The 19,023-nt window shown below is 37.8% G+C and overlaps 1 protein-coding gene across 2 annotated transcripts in view; it reads right to left on the reverse strand.

Annotated features, from left to right (window-relative positions):
* The window catches only part of GRM7 (glutamate metabotropic receptor 7), an 861,618-nt gene that overhangs the window by 283,925 nt on the left and 558,670 nt on the right, over positions 1-19,023 (reverse strand). For both annotated transcript variants that reach the window (XM_045832271.1, XM_045832270.1), the window contains exon 7: positions 11,782-11,921. In XM_045832271.1, coding sequence (XP_045688227.1) covers positions 11,782-11,921 — 140 coding nt within the window. The remainder of the gene's footprint in view (positions 1-11,781; positions 11,922-19,023) is intronic.

Consider the following 19,023-nt stretch of genomic DNA (forward strand, 5'->3'; position numbering starts at 1 on the left):
GGAAATTATGGAGTCAACAGAACTCTCTCTTGGAGCAGCTCATCTAAGCCTCCTGTTGTGCTGATAGTCCTCGTTCTTCCTGGGAATCTTCAATCCTGCCTTCTCACTCCAGGGAGATTCTGATTCTGTCTATCATTAATTCAGGGTTCTTAATTCTGGGTTCTTTGCCAGACTTTTCCAGGAATGTGATTAGAATATTTATCAAACAGATTAGCTCAATTAGATACCAAATGTACTTAAGTATACAAAATTACATTAAGCTACTACCCATTTAAACAACTATATTAACTCTAAAATAATGCAAATTTCATATAGATGTTATAGACTTAATAGAAAGCCAAATAGCAAAGAACTGTGGTAGGAAAAAAAATCTGCTCCTTCTTTATACTCTCCTCCACCTGTCTCCCCCCAAATTTCTACATCCTAATTTCTTAAACCTGTAAATATTGCATGGAAAAGGGGCTTTGCAAATGGGATAAGGTTATAGACTTTAAAATAGAGAGGATATCTGGATTACCCATGTGTGACCACAGTAATCACTTTGGCCCTTCAAAATGGAAGAGGAAGGCAGCAGAGTCAGTGAGAGAGGTGTGACCATGGAATGAGAGGCAGGAGTGACTGGAAGCACAAGAGGGACTTGACCTGCCATTGCTGGCTTTGAGGGTGGAGGAAAGGGCCCACTAGCCAATGCATTGAGATGGTCTCTAGAAGCTGGAACCTGCCCCACAACTAGCAGTTGTTAGAGAAACAGAGACCTTAGTCCCACCTCCACAAGGAACCAAATGCTGCCAACCACCTGAATGAGCAGGAAAGAGATTTTCCCCTAGAGCCTCCAGAGAGAAGCACAGCCCTGGTGACACCTTGATTTTAGCCCTGTGAGACCCATGTTTGACTTTTGACATACAGAACTATTAGATAACAAATTTATTTTAAGCCACTAGATTTCTGGCATTTACCATAGCAATGGAAAACTAATATAGGAAACGTGACCACATATCTCATATGTTTTCTTATATCAGAAATTATTGCAATTCATTGTCAGAGTGTCCTTGTGAAGTAGCTATTTTGCTTGACCTGACCTTATTTTCAATATATATGGGAACTGCTGTTCAGGTGGCAAAGGCAGGACTCAACCTGGGCCTTCTCATACTGTCCCATTTTATAAGGCTATCTCCTAGTTGCTTAAAAACATTTCAAATCAAATTCCTATGTTTTATTTGATTTAATCTTCATTGTATTTTTTCCCATTACCATGTAGTCCCCTTGTACTTCCCACCCCCCAAAAATCACCTATATTTTAATTTTAACCTCAATCATTCTAGAAGTTCTGGTTTTCCAGGGCAAAACATTAGGCAGAAGGTACCTAGGTGCATCCCTTTCCTTCTGTGGTTTTGGGCTGGCAACAACTGGTGAGAGCTCCTGTCCCCACAGATAAGCTCTAACTCATCCTCCTGGTGATCTCTGTATTTGTCCCAAGCCAAACGCAGCCAGTATTGAAACTCAACAATTTCCCCACAGAAAATAGTTGTATATTAATAAACATCAAGAGATTTCCTTGAATGCCTGCAATGCAAACAGAAAATTCTGGGGATTTGGGCTTCTCTGACTTCCATGCTTATGGAGCCATACTGATCATTGTAAATACTATTAATCTTCCAGACTTTCATAGACAGAACACAGTTATACACTGCCAGAGTCCAGCTCCAGCAGGTCCAGGGATTCACAATGGATGGACGGCGTCGGTGAAGGAATGACACGAGAAGTGCAGTTTCAAGCTCAACAGCCAGGCATCTCTTACTAAAGTCCACCGGGCTAGTGCCTGGACTGGCATTCCCTCTGGTCCATGATGTTCATAATATAGCTTTAATTCCTCTCCTACTTTGCCCCAAATCTTTTGATTGACTGTACCTTCTTCCGGGAACCAGGGACAACATTCTTGCACAAAACCCAAAAAGGTTTGGGTTTTATGTGTAGAAACTTTCACTCCTTTTTCACTTAGTGTATGTTGAATAATTTCTATACAGAGTCATATCTCTTTTGACTCAGTATGGCCCATAACTTCTCAATTAGTTCTGTAATACTTTCCACCTTCTTTACTTGCTTACTCTCTTCTACAAGGGGTCTGCAGTACCCTACCGTGGAGTCCTATCTGTCCTGTTATTCTCAAGGGGGGCATCCTTGAACCCCTTCCTGAATTGCAATCAATCTCCCAGCTCTACTGGGAGACCCCTGGGAGTGTCTATTGTAGCTGCCCTCAAGGGAGAGTCCTACCTACAATATCTAAAAGCTATAGAAACAGCAAAATGCCAAGTACTTTCCCCCACCGTGTCTGCTGTGCAAACGTGCGGCTCCCTCTGTGACTGTGTCAGACAGCAGGGCTGGGTTGGCCCTAGGCAATACACCACTGATTACCAGAAGAAACACTGGCAACACAAGGGTGATCTCCTTTTCTTTCATTTTCAAGATGTTTCAGAACATGTACAAATATGTATTTCCAAACAAAAGCATTGTCTTTAACAAGGCAGGCCTCTCTTACAGGCTGCTTTTATTGACCCTTTAAATATTATTACATACTTATGAGTATTTTTGTTATTAACACTATTGATATATTATTGTTGATTTTAAAAACCAATTTCCAGAGACCATAAATTCAAGCATGTGTTCAAACCAAATTAGTAGAAATAAGTTTGTATTTCAGGCTAGATTAAAGGATCCTCAAATGCTGGTGGGAGTAAGAAGTATACTGGGTATCCAGCAGTGGGAACAGTGGGGTCTGTGGTTACTTGGAGAACATCACCCCCTTGAAGCAGGAGGCTGCTACTTAGATCCAGCTAGCTGTGTGGCATGGGATAAAGGCACATTATTGTCAGATCTTTGGATTTTTAAAAGAGAAGCCCAAATAAAATTATGAAGTTTACTGATTCTTAAAACATTGGCAAGTAATTAACTTCTTAAACATCACTGCTGTCTGTTTTCAGCTTGGGATTTCTCATTTTAAGTTGGCTGACAATTGGGGAGCATACTTACCATTTTGAATTTGTAAACATCCTTTGTAAAATATCATGGATTCAAAATGCTGACAAATGGAAATAACTCTTGTTACCTGGTTATAAGTTAAGAGCCATTTTTTCTGAGAGCTCTTTCTCGTCCTGGTTTCCAGATCTTGTAATCAGGCAGTGCCACATTTATAAACCAGATTCCTTGATCCAAAATCCTTTGCTGTTTTGACTCTTCATTTTAAAAAATTATTTATAATGGAATTCAACTGTTTATTCTTCTCATCTAATTAATTAATATAGAACAAGCCATTTTTATATGCATTATGCTAATTGCTAGTGTATAAAGAAAAATAATGTAGCTGTGCATGCCCTGATTGGTATAGCTCAGTGGATTGAGCACAGGCTGGGAACTAAAAGGTCATGGTTTGATTCCCAGTTAGGGCACATGCCTGGGTTGTGGTTCAGGTTCCCAGTAGAGGTCGTTCCAGAGACAGCCACACATTGATGTTTCTCTCCCTCTCTTTCTCCTTCCCTCCCTCCTCTCTAAAAATAAATAAATAGAATATTTTTTAAAAGAAAAAGAATATAGCTGTGCAGTAGAAACTGACATTTTGAGCAGTGTGGAGGATGTCATAAGCTAAGGATATTAAATTATTATTGTTGTGACTAACATCTAATGAATATTTACTTGCTACCAGGAGCTGTTTTAAATACATTACATATATTACTACTTTTAATTCTAACAGTAATCATATAAAATTCGTATTCTGCTTTTCAGTTAGTAAGTGGAGGAGGAGCTGAGACTCTGATCCATTTAATCAGTCCAGCTTCAGAGCCTGTGTTCCTAATTGCTAACCACAAAGCTATAAAATAAATAATGAGAGCCATTCATTATGATGAACAATAAAGTAAGTCAATAAAAGAAGCCTCAGATTGAAGCTGAAAAAGTACTAGATTTTGACAATTTATAGATTATTCTCTTTGTCAGCACTGCTTTGACTGAGTCTATCCATTTTCCCCATAGCTCATGCTATAAATACACTGTAAATTATTAGTATGATTAGATTATAATATTTTACTGTTATAATTATGGAACAATAAAATAATTAATTTTATAGGAAGATATAAATATTGATTTTGGTGAATCTGACAATCAACTATATCTTTTATGTCTTTAAATGTTTGCAAAAGACAAAATTCTAAACAGTGTGTAAGATTTAATATTTAATAAAATTGTTTCTCAAATTAATTTTTAATCACCTCAGTTTAATAAAATCTGAAAAGAAGCTTGCTTATTGAGGGTAGGCTAGCATTTTTTCTTTTTTAACTGGGCTTATTAAAACAAAAGCAACTTTTTTTTCATTTTTTATTGCTACTGTGAATGAGATGGTAAGTAAAGAGTGTATAACCTAAATTGCCTTTATTTATTGATAATAAAACAATCCAGAGAGCATTATAAACAGCTTCTAGTAAGGGTTTCCTGGAGCTGAAATGATATGACCTAGGCCTAGTTTATCTTTTCAAGTTTTGGCTTCTTTTCCCTGGATCTCATCCAGCATGGTCTCCAAATGGCCTCATGTGGCTCCTGGAGTCACACCATCTTCCAACAAGAGCACAAGGTTGTCCCTGATTGGCCAGTAGACATCCAATGTTTTACCCTGATTAGACAGGCTTAGTTTGGCCCCCAGTCCCAATCCTATGGCATGGTGATTGGCTTAGGTTGACTCAAGTCCTACAACTGGATTTGGGAACTATTTAGGGCAAACTGCATGGCTAAAAGGAAACCTGGGTGTTCCTCCCAGAAAGAGGAAAATGTGGCTGCTTCCTGAAGGCAATGTCCACCATTAAAAAGAATTCATGTTCATTTTACATGGTTTTATATATTAAAAAAAAGAAAAAAAAACTACTGTGTGCTAGGTACTATTTCAATAGCTATATAAAACAATGACTAAACATGGATTCTACCTTCCAGGAGCTATCAGTCACTAGGTGGAAAGAGAGTTCAATAGAGAACAAGTCACAGGAAAAGCTGACAAGCCCCACATATCTCAAAAGATCACAGTTAGACTATCCTACAAAACAGCAGATGATTAAGGTTCCAGATAATGTTAAGTAATATTTATTCAGAATCTTCTATTTAAGAAAGTATAAAATTCACTGTAGGAAGCTGCTCATCAAGAATAGCTATTTTTAAAAAATTAATTAACATTTTGGTATGTTAGAGAATCTCAGTTATTTAAAATATTAATATTTTGGGTATATATACATTACCTAATTGCAAATAAATAAAAAATGACAAAAATAGCCTTTATTTCTAATACACATAATATATAAAACATTTATTTCACATTATAAATGTAGAACGTTTTTAAAGCATCCACATTTCACTTCTCACCTTTTTTCCAACATAGTTCACTATTGTAACTTTTAAATAATACTACATTGTTCTCATTTTAAAACATTTCTTTTCTTATCCATTTTTGGAACTGCTACTTATTTTTCAAAATCCAGTTCAAATATAACTTTTTGGGTAGCTTTCCTTAAATCAGTGCCTATATGAACACTTTAAAAACAATATGTCTATTACAGAACTCTTATCCTAGTCTGTGAACCCACCCCACATTTATCCCAGCATCTCCATTAGCTATCATCCTGCCTGACACACTCCAAATATCCAGTGTCTGCCTGTTACATTATCCTTCCTCCTGCTTCTCTGCCAGGAATAATGTTTTACAGAATCTCTGCTGAGTAGAATATAAACATGAGACAATAAATCAGGGTTATTTCTGTAGGGGTTGCAACTGGGAAAGTAAATGGCTTTGCTAGTTGTGATTTCCTTCCCATGAATTCTTGTTTGGGCAGAAATACCTAGAGGCAAACTATGTGGTCATCTCTTGATCCTCGGAAGTGACAGGGCCCAGAGCCCCTCTGGCAGTGAGTGTGTACCATGCAGTCCATAACAGACAGCATGCTCCTGGGCTGCAAAATTCTGGAGAACTGGATGTAGAACAGCAGAGCAGTCTGGTCTATAGCATTGGGATTCTGAGACTCAAACTCTGATTTCTGGGCTAAGGAACTCATTTGCAATTATTGACCACAGAGAAAGAGCTCCTGAAATTTTCATTTGCTAGAGATGATATAACTGGGGATTGAAAGTGTACCCCCGAGTCTTTGTAAATGAGAAGTGCACTCAGTACTTGAAATGCTTTGCTTTGTTCTGTTGATGAGCAAAAAGCAAACCTACAAAACTCAGTTTGCCCAAATTCCACTCTCACAGAACTTTTAACTAAACCAGAACAATTAGAATAAAGGGAAGATCATGGGCAGGTGATGTTGGATAGGATATCAACCATTGGATAAGCTACCTGGGCTGTGGCCCTGGCTCTCCAGGCAGGAGTGTAGTGTCCTCTGGGTACTATATTTACCTCCTGGTTGTCTTTTCTTTTTTCATTCAAATACAATTTAACAATATTCTAAAGGGCCCATAAAAAGCATCAAAGAGGTGACCTCCTATCAAGGCCTTTTATCTCACTCTAGTTAAATTACTCAGCCTCTCACAAGTCTAAACATGGTCCTGTTCATGGCTCAGCCCTTCATATCTTTTAGGTTCCATGCAATACCAAGCATAAACTGCTGGATCCACCTGAGGATTCAGGTGTCCTATCTGTTCTTTCCGACATACCATTCTCAGCATGGCATAATAGAATCAGTAATGTTCTCAATAAATGCCAAAACAAGCATATATCTCAGATCTACCTTCCATAAAAAAATAAATAAAACAAAATGCAAAGTATATGGTCAATTCAACTTTCCAGGCAGCCTAAACAGAATATTTAAATTGGGCGGTATTTAGAATAGTTGGAATGAAACTTTATCATTTTCTGTGAGGTTTTCAAGGCCTTTTCCTGACCCCTATTCTCTCCTCTCTTTCTCTAATAGATTTAAAGGCCATTTACGGATTAACAACTTCATTAAAAAATAATTATACCCCAAAATTCTTTTTCTGAGCTATAGACATACCCATTTCATCTTATCTCATATGTTTAAGAAAAAGGCAAGACTACATTGTGGGGAGTGGGGAGAGAAAAGTCCCCTGTGGAGAGGTGACATTTTTAGAGCCAATACTAGGCAGCTCACACTAATTCTCTGTTCTCCCACATTTCCTAGAGTTGATAGCTCAGTATGATATGACCATAAGATACTATGGGAAATAGCATTATACATGTTTTGCTAATGATAAAAGGAATGAATATCTTTTCAACTTTCAATTTAATTTTCCTGGTTGCCTGGACAATTGATCCCTTTTGTTTTTGTTAGAAAAGCCCCAGCCTGTTCCTGGTATCAATCTTGTTAATTTTTTGAGTAATTAATGTTAGCTTCTACAAGACACAAATCCCCAAATCTCTGGGGCTTATCCCAATAAAAGTGTTTCACAGCTCAGAGTCTGATGCAGTTTGGGCAGCTCTCTAAGAATCTGTCCCCTCCAAATGGTGACTGAGGAATCCAAATATCTTCCATTTCCTAGCCACACTGTTTGGGACACATGGTTTTCAAGGTCACAGCAGCAAGGGAAGGGCAAGGTAAAGGAAGTACATCAGCTCTTAATTATCTTAGACGAGAAGTGATACTCATGATTTCCTTTCTAACTTATTTGGCTTAAATTAATTCCATGTTTTCAACCTAACTGAATAGGGACTAGGAAATTTGAAAAAGAATTGGGATATTTGTTAAACATTAATTATTTCCTCCATAAAAGATATATCTTCAAAGTAGAGCTAGAGGATTTGATTATGGATGGACTGTAAGGGTATGAGAAGGGGAAAGCCAAAGATGATTCCTAAGATTTGACCTGCGTCATTTCGGGGGCTGTTGGGACAAGTACAAACCTGACTTTAATAGCCTTCAAAATGGGCTTTTGTCTACCTGTAGCCGTGGCTGCTATTTCTTGGTAATCTTATCTATACTTGATTTATGGATATGATGATATACCTGTTTTATACCTCCTTTTAGTTTGGGGGAAAAACCTAAATTGGGATTCTTAAGTTTACCCTTCTCACTCACAGCCAAAGTGCCATCAACATTACACAGTGACACCTTAGAAAGGCAAATATTTGAGCCTCTTCCCACTTCCAGACCTTCTTTTTCAGACACTCTGGGGATGAGAGGCCAGCAGTCTGTTTCTATAAGCCCTGTGGATGATTTGGTCCCATGCTGCAGTTTGAGAACCTTTTCACTAAGCCATCCTATTTTAGCTTGACAAGTACAGCAGACTTATTTGACATTTCTATGCCCATTCTTGCCTCTTCCAATTCATTACCTTCCCAGCAGACAGTGTAATTTTTATTCCTAAATTTCATGCAATCAATCACTCCCTTGCATAATATTTCTAATGACTTTTAAATGCATTTGTAATAAAATTTTAAAATAATTATCATGGCTTATAAAAAGACCGTATGCTCTGGCTCTTACCTATTGCTTCAGTTCCTTCTGCTCTCCCGTAGTTATGCCACTGTCCCTGTGTCAGTCTTCTGACCTGCTGGGTGGATCCCTCATATCCCTCACATTGCCCACTTCTCATCCAGTAGGTCCCTCTCCACCTCCATTATACTCTCTTCCTCCACATTGCTTATTACACTTTGGAACTTCCACACACATATCTGTTTATTTTTTTACCACCTAACTTCATGCTAGATCATCGCATATGGGAGAACAGGGACCACATTTGTTTTGTTCTCCATTGTGTACCCACTCTCACAATGCATATCGCATGAGAGGTGCTTTTAACAACAACAACAAAAAAATCCCACATAAAACAAAAACTTGTTAAATGGCTAATCAAATACAATTCTTATGTAGGATAAAAAACAAAACAAACAAACAGAATAATATCAGTGTTGATGTTGGTTCTTAAAAATAGTTTGCTTTGAAACTCCAGGTATTGTCTGAAGTTGGTGAAGGCTGGTTGGGAATTCTTGTGTGTATGGACAAATTACACTTGCTAGAAATTTACCTCTGGTGCAGGGGTTGTACTAGAAATGATTAATGTGTTATTTAATCTCCTGGGTCATGTAATAGCCCTGAGTACTTCACTTCTTATCACAGACCTTGATCCTCTGCCTTTAGTTCTGGCTGGCACACCTTTGTATCACTCAGGCAGCACACAATAAGAAAACATTTCTGGTATGTCAGCAAGGTTCTGCTGCTTTGATGGTGCTTTTGATGACTACCCCTTGGGTTTTACCTATTCGGTTCTGGCTGTTTATTCATTTTGCTTTAATTTTCTCTTTTGCTTGGAAAAAGTGCCTTCAGTTCAGAATACTTTTAGCTTCTTGTTTGGTTTTAGCCCTAGCATTCACTTCAGCCACAGCTGGCACTTGCTATCCAGCTCCATCCATTCTTGGGTGACAGATCACAAACCTTCAGATCCAACATTTGGGTCAACTCACCTGGATAATGGACCTCAGGAGAGAGAGAACTAGACAGGTACAAGCAGAGACAGGCAGGACAATATGCAAATGAAGTAACTGGCTTATGCTTCTTTACTAACCCCCAGCCCCCTTATGCACAATCCTCTATTCTTAGAATCTATGTCCCAAACCCCATGACCCTCAAGACATCAATTCCGTATCCCACTGTCAAGAAGCCTTGCTCTCAGGAATTTACATAGTACATAGTAAGGTATAAACTATTAAAGGCTACTGATAAAGAAGCACTTTCCAGCTTTGGAAGAGACATTAGAAGGAATTACTGGGAACAGGGATTGTGATGGTTCATCGTATGCACCAGCTTGACTGGGCAATGGGGTGGATATTTGGTTAAAATAACTCTGGGAATGTCTGTGAGGGTGTTTCTGGATGAGATGATCATTTTAATTGGTAAATTGAGTAAAGCAGATTGCTTTCCCAAAGTGGGTGGGTCTCAGTTAAAGACTTAAATAGAACAAAAAGGCTGAGTAAGAGAGAATCCAATTTTTCCCTGTCAATTTTTGAGTTTGAACATCAGTCTTCTCCTGACTTTGGAATCAGACTGGAACTTACACTCTTGGGTCTCCAACTTGTGGATTGCACATCTTGGGAAGCCTCAGCCTTCAAAACAGTGTGAGCCAATTCCTAAATATCTATCAGCCTACCTACCTACCTATTGGCTCTATTTCTCTGGAGAACTCAGAGTAATGCCATGCCCTCCTGGACAAAAAAAAATTGTGTGATTCTATAGCATAATTTCAAGGTATATTTATGGACCTGGCAAGCCCTACCCAATGCACCCAACAACAATGACCCTGGTGAATGCCATCCACAAACTCAGTGCCACAGGGAGGGACCTGCTGCAGAACCTGTTGAAATGTAACCTTGTTTAGTGCCTCTCAGCAGAAGAGGCCCTGTAGTGCACCTGCTTCTCCAACTTCTGCTCCCACCTCAAGTCTCCAGGACCCTGGCCACCAGGTGGGGCCTGGCCTATTTAATTACCCTCCTGGGTAGAGAGGAAATGTAGGGGATGCTTGATGTGCTTAACTCCAGGTGTTCTGAGCCCAGCCACAATGGAGGTGGCCCAGGCTGTATTCTTTATTTCCTGGGAAAGTTGGTATATCCATTTAAAACTAATGATCATTCCAAAATAGGGTATTATAAGTATTATTAGAAGCACACTGTTAAACATTCAACTTAAAATATTAAGAATGAAAAAAGATAGCCTTACAATTGTCAGCTAACAGCAAGGCAAGAAAATTCAAACATAACATCAACAACTTCAGCAGAGTGTAAGTGATAATCAGACAAGGCCATTCCATGACTATGGTGGAACAAGACAAAAAAAAAAAGGCCATTCTGCCATCAAGTCTGAAACTAGATAGAAGCAAGGACAAAAATGCCTACTGGTTCTTCATTAATGAAAACTCACACCTAAATTTCATCTTCCCATCTTCTAAGTAAAAGTCACCAAGACATATAATCAGCAAGTTATTTCTACTTCCTAAGAGAATCCAAACCAAAATGGGACCCAGCTTCCCTAAACCTGCTTAAATCACTCAACTCAGTCCAAAGCTTACCATAAGTCCCATTCCATCTCCTTCATCCTAAAGACCCCAGAGTTTTGCTGGCAGAAGCTTGTCCTTTATTCAGCATGTTAAATAAGCCTAACAGTGTTTGACTGCAGATGAACTCCTGATGGTTCTGCCAGGTGGTCTTTGATATAACCACACACAAGGAAGTGGCTGCTTACTCATGGTTGCAATTAACATAAAGAGGAAGAGGTTATGGAAATGGCTAAAGCTGCAGTTACTCAGAGAGTCTTAATATAAAACAAAGTGACTCACTAAAATGCATCAAAATAAAAAATACACCAGAAATAGGAAGGAAGGAAGGAAGGAAGGAAGGAAAGAAGGAAGGAAGGAAGGAAGGGAGGGAGGGAGGGAGGAAGGGAGGGAGGGAGGGAGAGAGATGGGTAGGTAGGTAGATCTGACCAAGAGGAGGATCTTGTGACAGTATTAAAGTATTAGCTAGTAACTTGTTTGTTAAGCAATCCAAGCCTCAGATTAAACAAGATTACTCACATAGGTGCTAGTATAATGTCCGATATAATCTCAGCACATATTTCCTATCATCCTCTATATCATCATGAATGTCATCACTATCACTGCTATATTACTCAGTCCTTGCTGACACTTATAACAAGTTGCATGTTCATTCATGTATGCACAAGTAAACAAAATCATTTGCCTATTGAGTAAGTTAAAAGCCTGCTAATTCATCACACAAGCAAAGGGAGAGGGAAAAACAGAACTCACATTGAGCTGAAGTTCATCCGTCCACTGTCCAATCAGACGATAACCAGGGTTTGTGGTGTTTGTTGTCTGGTACTGAAAGATGTCATACCTTCCTGGTGCATCTCCATTCTTGTTAAACATTACTGGGGTGCCAGCACTACCTGAGGAAGATAAGAAAATGACAGATTTTAGAGTTAATCAAGATTCCTTGTCTCTCGTGCCATTGGTGATGGTCTAGAGACATGCTAATAAACAACGTAGCTAGTACATAATCCAGTTGTTTAATAGGTTCCCCCAAAATGGTCCCTAAGACTCATGGGCATGTCATCACTATGGCCTACAGATGCCACTTATAGGAGGTAGATGGACAACCTGCTTCCCTTTGTGAACAGTCCTATTCCTCAATATTTATTAATATTTTATTCTTAACTTTTTATTGTGAAGAATAAAAATAAATGAATTATTTCACAGACAATCTTAAGCTTATTATTTTTTAGCTAATATTAAAATATTGGCTTATAACTTGTTTGTTAAGCAACACGAGCCTTAGATTAAATAAGATCATTCATATAAGTGCTAATATCATGTGGTCAGTAAAGAACTATTTATAAAATAATAAATAAACAAATACATAAACTTAAAAAGGGGCATGCCAGGGAATTAAAAAATATATACAAACAAACAAGCAAAAAAAGTTTACTTAAAAAGTACTTGGATACAGATTGCATTTATAAATAGTTTTGGATAATTATTTCTAAATTACTCTATATGATGATACACAGTCAAAAATGCTTAGCAGTATACATGGTATGCATTCAATAAATGTTAGTTTCTCAGTCTTCCATCTGGGTATTATGACCTTAAAAATGTTTATCTTAAAAGAAAACCAGTTATTTTGGCAGAATTAGATATTGAAGTCAATTTAAAAAGATTAATAAATTTATTGAGGGTATGTTAGAAAGGTAGAGAGTAAAATATAGAGAGAAAGAAAGAAAAGGACATATGTCTTTTGAAAGTTGGATATGAGTGAAAAGTCCCTTAACATTAATGATGTGGAGCAACTGACAAACCATATACAGAGGATGAAACTCATGAAACTCATGAGTTTTGGTTAGTTTCAAAGGAATTGCCAATATTTTGGTCCCTGAGTACAATTTCTCTCCCTTGGATCCCTTGGAAGCAGGATAGATATAAGTGGTCTAAGGCTGTGTGCCTGATACCTGCCCTGCCTTTAGGTTAACACTTAATCAATATTCCTTGTAATAAAGAAAGCTCTATTTCCTGTCTTTTACAAGGAAATTTACAGATAGTTTATGAGCTGAAACCAAATCACTGAGAACAGAAGTTCATCTTGCTATTTTGGGAGAAGAGGATGAAGTACTTTTATACATCATAAATTGAATTCTGATTGTAAATTGAATACTGATAGTGGCAGAGCTCTGCATCTGGTTAGCAAAGTCATTAGCTTCTGCAGAATTTGGGCCAAGTTGGCATTTACATTAATGATCTGGATGAAGGAAAAACAAAAACATGTTAACTGGAGGGAGAGAGTATAGTTAAAACAGTAAAGAGGTGCCAGTGCTTAAGAAGCAGGCAGGATGGTGAACGTTGCCCCACACAAGTGATCACTCAGCTCAAGAAAGGAGTCAGAAAAAGGGGCCAATGAAAGGAACAGAAGGCATACAAAGTGGCAATCCTGTGCTGAAAGGGACCACCACTGGGAGGGGTATCCAACATAATCACAGAATACAGGGGCAGTTAAAGAACTCCACACCATTTTACCACTGCCAGGCACAGGATTTTATGACATTTCTGGTATTAAAATGAAAAAAAAATCAGAGCTCTAGTAGGCTGAATAATGGTTCTGCAAATATGTCCATGTGTTAATCTCCAGAACCTGTGAGTGCCACCAGTGATTACTTAATCACTGAGGTAGAGGGATTATCATGGACAATCTGGGTGGATCTAATATAATCATTACAATCCTTATAAGTGAGAGGCAGTAAAAGTCAAAAAAGGGAGGAGGCGTGAGGATAAAAACAAAAGTTTGGAGTGATGAGAGGAAAGGGTCGTTGCCAAAGAATGCAGGTGGCCTCCAGAAGCAACATAAGGCAAGAAATTCTCTCGGAGAGGCTCCAAAAGGAGCCAGCCCTGTCATCACCTTAAGCACAATGCAGGGATGATGTGTCAGACTTTCTTCTGAACTACATAGTTATAATAAATTTGTGTTGTTCATACCATTATATTTATCATTCTTTTTTGGGAGTAGCCATAGGAAACTACTATAGAGCTGGAGGACACAGAACATTACACTTCCTAATTTTACAGATATAGTACTTAGGTTCAGAAAGGGGCCGTCATTTGCCCTAGGGTCTCTCAGCTAATTAGAATAGTGTTTAGTAATTGGCTTTGGAATCGCCTAAAACAGGGGTGACCTTTATTAAATTATTCAATCTCCATCTCTATCTGATTGCCACTAATGATATTTTTCTCATAGTGTTGGTAAGGAGTAAGTGTATTATCTCTCTTTATATACACAAAAGTTCCATGCCTTTTACATAAGTGCACAATCAATGATAATGATATTTTATAGTTTTAATAGTTTTTATGTTTTATCATTTTTTTATTTGCTGTATCTCAGGACCAGAACACATGCCTTCAGTTATCCAGACTTTTAAATTCATTGAAGTTAACTTCCCTAAGGGGTATCTAATTTCAATTTCTCTATCAGTGTAAGCATTTTTTTTTGCTTGTTTGTTTTTAAACAGCAGGCAAGGGCTCACTAAGAGAGGGCACTGATCTATGAGCAATGTAGATCTGGTCTCAATAGCTTGAGTCAGTGGCTGAATCTGTGTGTGGCCAAAGGCATTGTATTAATTTGTTTCATCTACATTGTACCTAGACACCATCCCTGTAGCCCACAAAGGTACCTGCTGTATCACAGTAAGATCTCTGAAACCCTCTTTTATAGGAATCAGCAGGAGTCTTTCTAGTATAGAATGAAAAAAAGTAACAAAAATATTTTTTTTAATATTGGCTTTCTTCTTTCAGTGAGCCTTCCAAGTATATATGAGCAGAATAAACAGAATCTGAATTTCACATGCTGTTAGCAAGAAAAGAATCCTATCATTTCACAGGAAAACATTAATATTCAGATACCTTTCTTTTCTCTCACATTGGGTACTAGGATTTATAGTTGTGATTTGCTGTAATTGTACAACTTCTAGTCATTAAATAATATGACTTGAGCTTTCATAGTCTTTGAGAGGAAGGAAGATGAATATTGTAGGCCTGGGGCTCCAAAGGATCTCAGGCTCACCAGATAAATATTCATCAGAATGGGACACACCATCCAATCATTCTCCTTTTTTATAATCTGTTAAGAGAAATGACTCTTGTAATGCCCTTTCCATTCTCATTAAAGTTCATGCTTAAAAAAAATTAAGACAGAAGAGCTGAATACTTTAAGTGATGACTTGTAATAGTGTATTACATGGCTTTGACCTTTTTGATGGATTCTATAAAGCAGATGGATTATTATTTCCAGTTATTTTTTCACAACATCTTTTAAACAGCATGCCTGAATCTCTTGAAAGAGAAAAAAGGGGGCTAGGTTCAATGAAGTCTATACAGGGGTGGGCAAGGGTAGGTTTACATGATTTATAAATAATTTATAAATAATAAAACAAGGAAAAACTTGCATATTCACAACTGTAGACCTACATTTGCCCACCCCTGCATTTAAAAAAAAATAATAATCAAAGCAGTCCAGAGAAGAAAAAGAAGTTATCAAAAGAGAAGTGACCACCTGCAGAAATGTCTACAGGTATCCAGGCCACAATGCAGTTGCACTGCACTTGTCAAGGAACAGGATCACTTGACAAGGTAGGGTACAGGTTTGATGGATCAGAGTGCTGAATGAAGTTCTTTCTTCCTGGTTAAAGAAGGATCTAGGATCCAGATTGCTCAGATGACCAAACAATCCTTCCCATCAACATATTTGCAAGTTTCCTTTTTTCATTTTACCACCCCATCTACAGATTTCATGACACTGCATTGATTTATGCTCTATTTACCTGGTGCTACTCAGCCAACTACCCTAAAACTTCTCGCTCCAAACAATGACAGCATGTATTTTGCAATTTGGACAGAGCATGGGGACAACACCTCTCTGGTACACTCATGTAAGCCAGGCAGCTTGAAGCCCACACACTTTACATGTCATCCACACACTTTACATGACAGATGATGCCAGCTGTCATCTAGGACCCCAGCTAGGGCTATGGCCACCCACATGTGGCCTGTCCATTTAGCTTCTTGGCTTTCTCCCAACATGGTAGCTATGTTTGCAAAACAAATGTCTCAAGAGAATGAGGCAAAAGCTCTATTAATTTGTATGCCTTAGAATTTACAGAGTGTCACTTCTGCATTAGTCACAGGCTCACTCAGATTCAAGAGGAGAATTCACTCAGGAGAATGTAGATCTCACCTCTTGAAGGAAAGCTAACTTCATGTTTCAAAGAAAGCACATGTCATGTGCCATCTTTACAAAATATACTGCAACCCAGATCATCTCCTGGAAATTAATAAGTCTAGGTACAGACATATATAAGCTTAAATATGTCATTACATAGCAATTTTCTGTTTGTATCCAAGGCAACAACTTTGTTAATAGGCCAATGTAGATATAACAAAATCAAATTTAAGCTCAGGTCATTGCATTGATTTGGGATGCAGAGAAAAACATGGCTAGAAGAGGTGAAGGTAAAATAAGTCATTAGTCATTTTTTCTCATGGTGCATAAGAAGTTAAGTCCTAGCTGAAACTGTAGCAATATTTTCAGGGCATTCATTCTATTATCATTTCCTAAATTGGTGTTTTGGTAAATGTGGTCAGAGTTATTAAATTAGTCTGGAACAAAATATGTAGGGGTACAGAAAATTTTGTATTAAAGTAAGAGAAGAGAACGATTAAGTTTATTGAAATCAAAAAAAGTCAAAATCCTACTAAAACATGCTAAAGAAAGGCTAAATTTTGCACAACAGACTAGAAAGAGGCTTGGTTTCTAGCTTTGTCTCCATCAATTTCTAGCTGTGAAGTCTTGGGCAAAATACTTTTTCCTCTCTATTAGTTGATTTCTTTATATAAAAATCAAGGAATTGAATGAGTGGAAAATGTCATTTATTTTCACTAACAGTCACTCACTTAAAGTGATGTGGAATCCATGAATTAAATCTAGCACAGGTTCTGGGTTTTACTGAATTATTGAGTCTCAACATCCATGAATGTCACAGTGTGCCAGGAGCTGGAGGTCTCCTGGCTGTTCATATGGCCAGAAAAAAATCCTCAGAGAAAAGGCAATTATGTTGAGCACAGGTATAACTGCAATGACAACAAAGAGAGAAAAACAACTGATCCTGCCTGTGACCTCCCAGAGACCATTCATTCTAAGATGACAAAACATCAATGAAGTAGTCAGCACTTCCTCTCAGAAACTTAGAGGGGGCAGACTGTGGAGTTAGGGGTCCATGGTACCAACTGTAGATCATCACTACCTAGGTGTATCGTTTTGAATTGCATGATTCTTACTTCTCTGTAAATCAGTATCCTTTTCTTTTTTTCACAAATTGTTTTCTTTTGAGATTTTATTTATTTATTTTTAGACAGAATGGAAGGGAGGGAGAATGAGAGGGAGAGAAATATCAATGTATGGTTGCCTCTCATATGGCCCCCACTGAGGACTTGGCCCACAATCCAGGCATGTGCTCTGACAGGGGATCAAACTGGAGACCCTTTGGTGTGAAGCCTGTGCTCAATCCACTGAGCTACACCAGCCAGTGTCCTTTTGTTTTTTAAAAAAGGGTAAATCATAGTATCTATATCATGTTGATTTCTTTTTTTTTAAATTGTATTTATTGGGGTGACATTGGTTCACAAAACCATACGGGTATCAAGTGTACAACTTGAATGTCATTTGTACACTGAATTATGCACCCATTGCCCCAAGCAATGTCTCTTTCCATCACGATTTTCTACTCTTTTGTACACCTCCACCTACCCTTTTCTCTAGGCTAATACTACATTATTGTCTGTATCTATGTGATATATATATATATAAATATATGTATATATTTATATCATATATATAATAGATATATTTATATATATCTATATCTAGGTATAGATAGATATAGATGAGATAGATGAGATAGAGATAGAGATAGAGATATCTATAATTAAATAGGCCAACACAGGAAAGTAGCAAAGTAGCACAGTTTCTGCCACACAGTAGTCCTTCAATACACATAGGCCCCTTGTCTTATCAGAAGCTCAGCAACTCTGGCTCCTCAATGGACAAAACCATTTTGACATGATGAGTCACCAAGCACTATCTGGAAGAAGAATGAGGGAAGGATCACCAAGAACATTCTCAAAACAATTATTTTGGTCACTTGTGTAAGAATGGTTATGCATATCTATGAACTGGAATACAAAGCCCAGAAAGTGGGCCCAGCTAATATAATTTGGTGTTTGATAAATAATGAAATTTATATGTGTTTGGTTCTGGGAAATGAGATATCTTTTAGGAGATTCTGTAAGATCAGAAAGAACTACAAAAAGAAGATCATTTATAGTTAAACTAGTTTCTGGTTTTAAACATAGTCATATTGTCTCGATCTACACTAGAAAAGTGTTTATCCCCAAATTGTGTGTTGTTCCTTTTCATCCAAATACTAGGTAACTCCTGGAATGTTGATATAATATTGTGGGTTTAAATGGGTTGTTATTTATAAGCAGAGAAGCAAGAAGATTTTCTTTAACCTTAATATAATTATCTGAGCCAAGAAATTAATATTGATATATTACTACTTAAAACTCATCTGCAAATTTTATTAAAATTTCTCCACTGTCTCACTAATGTCCTTTTTCTGGCATAGGATCAATTAATTTTTCCACATTGCATTTTGCAGTAATGTCTCCTTAATCTTTTAGAGTCTGGAACAATTCCTTCATCTGTCTTTCTCAGGATGTGGATACTTTTTAAAAAATATATATTGATTGATTTTAGAGAGAGGGAGGGGTGGAGGGAAGGGGAAGTGGGAGGGGAAAGAGAGAGAGAGAGAGAGAGAGAGAGAGAGAGAGAGAGAATCATCAATTTGTTGTTCCGCTTATTCCACTTATTTATGCAGTCATTGGTTGCTTCTTGTATGTGCCCTGACTAGGGTTCCAACCCACAACCCACAACCTTGTCCTATTGGGGTG

The sequence above is a fragment of the Phyllostomus hastatus genome, unplaced genomic scaffold (genome assembly GCF_019186645.2).
Source record: "Phyllostomus hastatus isolate PE091 unplaced genomic scaffold, TTU_PhHast_1.1 phas_contig_16, whole genome shotgun sequence".
Classification (NCBI taxonomy): domain Eukaryota; kingdom Metazoa; phylum Chordata; class Mammalia; order Chiroptera; family Phyllostomidae; genus Phyllostomus; species Phyllostomus hastatus.